Genomic DNA, 8,816 nt, shown 5'->3' on the forward strand with positions numbered 1-8,816 from the left:
TAGCCCTCGAGTAGCTTTGTGCGAAATTCCAAAACAAACAAACACATATTTATTATGTAATCGTCTGCTCGCTGAACCCTTGACATCAGTCAATTTCACATGAAGTTCTATAAACATGACATTAATGAGTTATAAACACAATGCACAACTCTTACCAAATAACGTAACTTAACTTGTCATAACATTTATTCTAAAATATTTGCTTCTAACTCTCTAGCTATGAACAAAACTAAACAGTCATAAAATATTCACTCATAAAATAAATTGATTAATAATAACTACACTACACAATCTTTTATATCATGACATTCACATTTTTCTAGACGATGATCCCACTTGATCATGCTGCGTACTGTCCTAGGACACGAGGGCGGCTTTTGACAACGAAATTCGCGTTCGTGGGATTTTTACCCATTGCAAGATACAATTTGCTTACAACGGTTGCAGGTCTTTTCTGGATAGTTCCAAACATCATATTGATCTATATTTTTTTATTTTCTAATAACAGTAAGTATTTCAGAATCCCTGTCATGGAAATTACAATCTGAATGTACGAATATTTTGCGTCGCAAAGGGTTGTTACAAATGATTTTTGGTGGTATCACACTACCTATGTAACGTTAAACAGCGTCAAAATGTAATTATGATGCATACTCTTTCACCGCGCTTAGATATTGCTGTGTTTGTTACGTAATTTTCTGACCTGGATATTCAAAATAAGTTTAATATGTAGTACTTGACCATCTGTATAATAAATAACAAATTATCATTGAGCTTAAATTTAAACAGAAAAACGTGTTTGTACCGGATTTTTTTTTTTTTAAGAGTTAGGTTATTCAATTATCTGTGTGTTCTAATTGGTTTCAAACTACGCAAAACGCTTCCTGTCCAGTGTAAAGTATTTCAATATTTATGCTCGTTTCTAATTAATACCCACGTAACTTCTACTTAAATAGGTCAGAATATAAGCTTAATCTTTAAATGTTTAATTAATGCTCTGCGATATAATTTTTGCTTTCTGTATGCTAACTACACTAAATAAACGTTTAATATACTTTGTTGTTACTGTTTTTGGTGTCCCCGACGGATCAGCGATAAGTTTAGTCTTGTAATATTTTTGAGCAAATAATAAACGCATTACTGTTTCAATCAAAATGGGTTTAATGATTGTACTGTAACTATAGTATATTTACGAATCCATGTAATTTATTATGTTCAAAATGAATAAAGTCTCTTTTATGAAAAACGATTGTCTATTACTGATATATTGTGTCTTTAACGTACGATTCTTCAACTTCACTTGTGTTCAGTTTATTTATCTTGGGAGTAGTTTTAGTTTAATATCTCACAAGTCCTTTCGAGGCTTGCTAGACAATCAGGAGCGTTTAGTAACGTTTATTTCTCTTCAGCCCCGCTCGCGGAATTAAGGTTTGATTCCACTGGGAAAGAATAATGGTATTACTTAGAGGGTTTTTCTTTTATAGGGGGCAGGAACTTTTAATAAGTCATATGTTTTGTAAACTAATAATTATTAGCTGTATTTTCGAATAAAATATTTGCAACTACTTGTATCTTATTTTACATAAATAATTTAAATATAAACTGATCTTATCTATTTTTATTTTTATATTAGAAAATGTGTGTTTTCTTGAACTTAGAAATAAAATAAATACGAGTTTGTTTTTATTGAATTAGCGACTAACTCTTCTGGTATTAGAGTGCAGCGGAGCTGTGTGTGAAATAATATGGTAGGTTTCAAAATCGTATTTAATCTCATTTTGTATCTGAAACTATTATATCCTGATTATTATAATTAAAATAAGTATATAATCACTTAACACTTTATCTAAGTTTTGAGATAAAGTATTCAATAAATATTAAGTTTTAAAATTATCTCATGATATGTGGTGAGTAAGCCATTCAAATGTAAGTATTAATTAAATTGATATTAAAATAGTATTACTGGGTAATAATTGAAATAGTATTTCTAATTGATTATCAATAGTATTAATACTGATAGTAGCAATAATAGTTTTTGTATTTTTATACATTTGGTGCTACTGTTATTATCTTAATAATTGAGTTAAAATTTAAATATATAACGGATTAATCAGTGCAGTCCAGCTCATGGAACTTCGCTATTTTATGTATAACATTAACAAGTTTTATAGTTCTAATTGGTTTTACTGAAAATGTCAGACAGTATTTTATAAATTGGTAATCATACTTTGATAAATAACGCCTAAAAGTAAAACTACTAATTATAATAAATTGCTGAATTTCTAGAACTTAAGCTACCTAGAGTTTTAGAAAGACTTTATTGAATTCTTCCTGTGAATATTTCAAAATTTCACATCTGGCCTAATTTAAATTACGTTTGTGGTACTAACATTTACCATTAAATTGATTAAGCTAATGTTAGGTATAAAAAATGTTACTTCAATTACTTGACTGATCCTAGGAAAATAGTGCAAACCATAATTATCCACAGTTGTAGATTGTAAATGCTAAGAAATATATTAACAAAACTGGAACCTGCATGTGTGGTGTTTATTTTGGAATAAACTATAGACATGTGAATAGTGTAGCTTATTGTAATGGTCCAAGATTTTTAGGAACATGGGGATTCTTTCCCTTATTTCCCATGGTGTGTCTGTACTGTATCAAGTGAGAAATGTGACTGTTGTTATGACAGATGAGTAACAACATCATATGTATTTCATCATGATCATTTTTGTGAAATACCATAATCTGTTTCCAGAAGGTACCACTGACATTGGGGCCCTGTCCGATATAGGTCTTAATACATTTACATTATTTTTATATGCAACAGTTTCCTATGTATCATGGTTTTCATTAGGTGCTGGTCAATAGCCTGTGTCCGACACCTTAAAATGACTGATTTAACTGGCACTTTTTTGTACAGTGGATAAACTAACATACAATAATATTTTGGCATCTCAATAATATATGTTGTTATATTAATAATATGTTATTATATATATATTATATATGGTTTTACTGTTAGTGGTACGTCATACAATAATATATATGGTTGGAGTACCCGTTCCTGGAATGTAAATTCATAATTAATGAAAGGTTATGACATGAAAAATTTCTTCCATTATATGTAATTGTACAAAAATTTGTAAATGGTTATAAAAACTGTAAAACACTGTGTGAAACCACTAGTTTTCATGTATCTGTGAATAGACCTAAATTTGGTCACAGGAAGCAAAGTAGATGTAAAAAATGCAAAACTAAAAATTTGAATGTTTCTTTATAGACCTAATGAACCTCCATATTACTATTATATTTATATAGATAGGTAGTTGCAGGGTCATACAACAGTCAGTACTGTTATATCTATATAGATAGTAGTTACAAAGTCAGACAGCAGTCAGTACTGTTATATCTATATAGATAGGTAGTTATGTGGTCATACAACAGTCAGTACTGTTATATCTATATAGATAGTAGTTACAAAGTCAGACAGCAGTCAGTACTGTTATATCTATATAGATAGGTAGTTATGTGGTCATACAACAGTAAGTACTGTTATATCTGTATAGATAGGTAGTTACATGGTCATAAAACACAATACTGTTATATAGATAAGTATTTATGTGGATATAGTGATGGTTTATATGGAAGGTACTTAAATGAAACTGGTGTTGCACTGTGAGTACAAATAAAGGTAAAACGTTGGTATATAAATGTATCTCAGAATGGCTTGTATGGGTATTAACACTTTTATTGATAAGCAGAGAATGATGTTTTGACCTTCCTATACCAGCCCTTCAGAGAGATTTTTATTTCAAATGAATTTCTCCTCATCAAGAATGTTTGTATATTATTGAAACATATCTTAAGTTTCCAAGCTGTGATTTCTGTTAATAGCATGTGAAAGGAGTCCATTAAATTATGTACTTAGTGTTAATAATCAATCTCCATTATAGTTACAGGAGAAATAAGTTTAGCTGATGTTATAACAGCAGTGAAAGATACATTGCTGTGACTGTTAAATTCTTCCATAAAGATCAATACTATTTCTTACATGTTAATACATCCAGTGTGCGTGTTTTATATAAATCATACTTGGTAATCATCTTTCAAAAGAAACTGTAAAGTTGGTTTTCAGTAGATTCAACAGTATAATGAAATGTTTTGGGAAGTGATAAAAAAAATTGTTACCTACCTGTTATAAAATTTAATCAAATATAATGTAATAACATGTTTCTTTGGTCTTATTAAGTTTTTATGTAATTTAAGTTTTTACAAATTTCACTTTAATTGTTTCTACTATTTAAAAGTAACTTTATTTACCCTCATGATGTTTTAACTTTAAGAATAATTTGTTATAGATATTTAATATTATAACTAGTAATAATTTTGCTGTGGATATACCATACAACTACATTATAAAATTACTAATTAGTATGTATGTAGTCATAATTTTAACTGGATTTCTTTAATATATATGGAATTCTTACATATTTGTTACATGAAATTCATATTCTGTGTTTCTTACATCAGTTGTCTCTGTTGAAAACACCTTTTATAACATTGATATACCTTTCCATTCAAAATAGTAATATTCAAGAAACAACTGAAGACTAAACATATTAAATTATGTTTTAGAGTAAATTTTTAAAGATGTTTTTCATCACAATATTCAGTGTTACAAACTAACCTAAACAGGTTTAGTGTAATTACTTATTTATTCTGTGAAATACATCAGGAATCCCAGCACTAGTTAGTGAGGTTTGTATGTTACTAGGGTCTATACAACCAATAGTTCTGGGATAAAAAAAAATGTTTAGAAAGATGATAAAAAGTTTACTGTCATCCCTACAGACAACAGCAGCAATTACAGGGTTAATAAAGTTATAAATTAACCTTTGTTGGTTTATTATTTATAACTCTCCATTTCCTGGTACATATGATAGGTTTTAAGTTCTACTATTCATATAAAAATTTAAACAGTAGGTATATTCTTCCAGATGATGATTATTTGGTTCTTACATTTCACAGTAACAAGACCTCCTGTAGCATAGTGGAATGTTTGTGGACTCACTCTACTAGAAACATGGTTTTGATAGCCATGATGAGCAAAATACAGATAGCCCATTGTGCAGCTTTGTGCTTAATTCCAAACAAACACAGTAACAATGTGTATGCATGTTCCCATTACTTAAATGTACAGTCACAGTTGATCTTGTAGCTTGGGTTAGAAATAAATATTTTCTGTAATCTAAGTCTGAAGTGAAAGGTGGAAGGACAGATGCTAGATAGTAAAAGCTGTATTTAGATATATTACAGACTTGTATGTTTATATACTTCTTTCATAATTAATACTGATTTGTCCTAGGCTAAACGGACAAAGAAAGTTGGTGTGGTTGGAAAGTATGGGACCCGTTATGGTGCTTCTCTTCGAAAAATGGTAAAAAAGATTGAAATCACACAGCACTCAAAGTACACATGTACCTTCTGTGGCAAGGTGAGTTAATGTTAACTAGTTGAAACTAAAACTTCAAAAACCTTGTTATCAGTTTCTGTATGTACAGTACCTGTTGTCCCTCAAATCAGTGTCTTGTCTACATATCATTTGTTACTGGCTGGAGGGTTACAAACACTGCATTATGTTGAGTAATTTTGTCTTTGCTTCTCACAGTGACTGTTGTAAAGAACTGGACACAATAAACTATATGATGTCATACAATGACTATTGTAAAGAACTAGACACAATAAATTGATACCTTACAGAGACCATTATAAGGAACTGGACACAATAAAATGTGACATCACTCAGTTTCTACATAAAGGGCACCTAGTGTATTTACTCAGATTAATTACAATATAAATTTTTTTTTTATTTATTTGGGTGTTACTAGGAGCCCTAGAGTAAAGGACATTGCAAGTAATTTATTACATAATAGTTTTAAAGAATGACTTGATAAAACACTTTATGGCTTTAGTGTAGCAACTGTATAAAGTCACATAGTAAATATTACATTACACTTAAGTCTGATTTAAAAGATATTTTATAAAACAATTAAGGATACAAGCAACACTTGTTGAGAACAGTCTTAGCACAAATAATGGGTTACTTTCTCTTAAATGTGTATCATTTTATTACTCGTTTAGTACTATGTTTCTTTTCAATTTATAAATTTTTTTGATATACAAACACTAATGTTTTTAATGAACACAGGAGACAATGAGACGAACCTGTGTCGGGATTTGGAAGTGTAGAGCATGTCAAAAAACAGTAGCAGGAGGAGCATATGTGTACAGGTAAGAATGGTATATGTCAAAAGTTGGTACATACTGTGAAAACAGACACTGGAATCTACACATCACAAACTACAGTTGACCATGTCTAGGTGTTTACCAACTGATGTGATGTTTATAAGCTATAACCTAAGAGCATATGTGAAGTAGGTTTCTTAACCTTTTCCAATAATTTTTTTTGCTGCATGTTTTCATTATTACATAAAGTTTCTACTTAGCTAACCTCATTGAACAAAACACACTACCATCAGTGAAAGCAGTTTCAGTTTTTATATTATTTGTATTGTTGGGTTAACTGTTAGACCTTAGAAAATTTCTACTAGAGAGAGGAAAAGAAACAAACCAAAACTTAGAAGTCTTGATATTACAGAAACTACTTTTAACACACTTGTGTCTTTTTCAGTCTCATGGCAGGAAAACTGGTCATGAACATTCACATGACCAAAATTTTAAATTCCTTCAAGTTATGTAGGTGAAAGCATAAGTATTGACATGGGAGTTTCTGGACATTAAACATGGTAACACAGACACTGTCATTTTTCTTCATATGAGGTATTCTGACCATCAACTCAATTAAAAATCAAAACAGGTAACTACATAAAAAAGAACAGTCAAAAGTAGCTTAATCAAAGCCTGCCTCTTGAGGTGACTTAATATGTAAGTAAAATAATTCCAAGGTCATGCAGATGATGTTGGCCAGTCAGATCCGTACCAAAAGATGGCACAATACCAAAGAGGACATACGAATGTGTCAAAACTATTCTCCGGTAGCAAAAGCTAATTTGTTCTATTTACTCTATTTTTTCTGTTCTGTAGCTGCTACAAAAAATATTGTATTATGTTACAAAATATTCAAATCCTGAAAGAAAATTGACAATTACTCAGAGAACTTAAAAACCACTTTCCAAATAAGTCTTGTTTAACTCTGAGCAGCACACTAATGGAGAATAGAGACATATTTCTTATAGTTACCAAGATATTTAATGAAGAATTGAAAAACATTCCTACAGATACAAGTTCTAGCTACATTCTGAATAATATAAATGCATGTCAACAGTCACCAAAATTAACTTGTTGATATGCTTAGGTTGAAAACCAATTCTTGTAGTTTTTACTCCAGTGGCATGAGAAATTATAGAAAGAAAGTTTCAAAGGAATGGCTTATGAACCTAAAACATCAGGTACTGGAAATGTATGAAGAGCTAAATAACATTTAGATGCAAGACTTCCAGAGTGTTAAAGTAGGGTTAGTAACTCAACACGTACACTCTTACAGAAAGAAATTGGAATTCCATTCAGTACACAGATGTAGGCTTATTAGTTTGTTTCAAAGTTTGAAGTCACAATAAAGTCTAAGATGCAAGTACTTCTATGCTAACATACACAATTTTGTAATTTATAGCTATTTGAGGTCATTAGAATCAGTTCATGAATTTTTATTTTACTTAATGTGGTATCTGAATGTGGTTTTTTGACTTGAAAGTAATGCTTACAACCAAACATGTTATCAAACAGTAATATAAAGTCTAGATAACACTGCCAGTTTTATAAAAATGTTCTTGACTAAACAAAGGTTAATAAACAATTATCTATCTTTATAATAGTTATGTTCGTTGGAAAACCTGTACAGGAACACTAGTTTAGGCCTGAGTAGTCTGTTGGTTCTTTTATTAATAGAACACTAGTTTGTTTTACCTACCTAAACACTATCCTGTAGCATGACTTAAACTGAAAACAAATTACAGTCAAACATCGATATAAGGCGCTAGTTGGGGTCCAAAAAATTCGACCGTGTTGTATCTGATTGCGCCTTATACCGATTTGATTATACAGTATATTTTTTTTACCCTCGGGGTGAGCGATAATGCAAAATTTACTCGTTTTGTAGTGAAATAAAGAAAAACAAACAAAACCATACAAAAAGATTGAAGTGGATTTGGTTTTTGATTTTTGATCACATTAACCAGCTGATTACATTAAGCAGTGGTAATATTAAGCGGCGGCCTCTGTAGAAACCCCAAAAAATTTGGGGCCTAAGACCCCATTGTGCCCAACTGATTATCGCGCTTTATCGATGCATTTTATATCGATGTTTACCTGTATTCAAAAGATGTATTTTTATCCTTACAAAACAATTGTAAAATTGTTAGGTTTTAATTTTGTGCTTAGTGTTTTTTTGTTGTATTCTAGCACGACTGCTGCAGCAACTGTTCGAAGTGCAGTTAGACGATTGAGAGAAATGAAGGAACAGTAAACTGTGGGTTTGGTGTAACTATTTGATTTAAAAATGAAATAAAATGTGTAAAACTTGAACTGTTTGGTGTTAAATGTAGTGAAGTATTCACACAAACATCATAGCAGTAGGGTGTAAAACAGGGTTGGGCAAGGTGTTTCTAAAATCATTTTCATGGCTTTGTACATTGATTTTCGTTTGTTGAGCAAAAAGGATATTTGTTCTAAATCATTTTCAGTTTCAACTTTCAGACACAGTTATGTCAGAATTCCTACTTTTCCTATGAACT

General features: G+C 30.6%; 1 protein-coding gene across 1 annotated transcript; it reads left to right on the forward strand.

The window, feature by feature from the left end:
* The first annotated feature begins 1,298 nt into the window (after positions 1–1,298).
* LOC143252469 (large ribosomal subunit protein eL43) lies at positions 1,299–8,607 on the forward strand. The gene is made up of 5 exons (XM_076504649.1): positions 1,299–1,455; positions 1,696–1,748; positions 5,372–5,500; positions 6,215–6,297; positions 8,485–8,607. The coding sequence occupies exons 2-5, from the start codon at positions 1,746–1,748 to the stop codon at positions 8,546–8,548; spliced, it is 279 nt and encodes a 92-aa protein (XP_076360764.1). The 5' UTR covers positions 1,299–1,455; positions 1,696–1,745; the 3' UTR covers positions 8,549–8,607.
* The last annotated feature ends 209 nt before the right edge of the window (positions 8,608–8,816 follow it).

The sequence above is a fragment of the Tachypleus tridentatus genome, chromosome 6 (assembly GCF_004210375.1).
Source record: "Tachypleus tridentatus isolate NWPU-2018 chromosome 6, ASM421037v1, whole genome shotgun sequence".
In the NCBI taxonomy this organism is placed as follows: Eukaryota; Metazoa; Arthropoda; class Merostomata; order Xiphosura; family Limulidae; genus Tachypleus; species Tachypleus tridentatus.

Excerpts from the sequence above, each read along its gene's own strand:
- LOC143252469 (XM_076504649.1), top strand. Across the intron at positions 5,501-6,214 it reads CATGTACCTTCTGTGGCAAG|GAGACAATGAGACGAACCTG; the intron begins GTGAGTTAATGT and ends TAATGAACACAG. Across the intron at positions 6,298-8,484 it reads GGAGGAGCATATGTGTACAG|CACGACTGCTGCAGCAACTG; the intron begins GTAAGAATGGTA and ends GTTGTATTCTAG.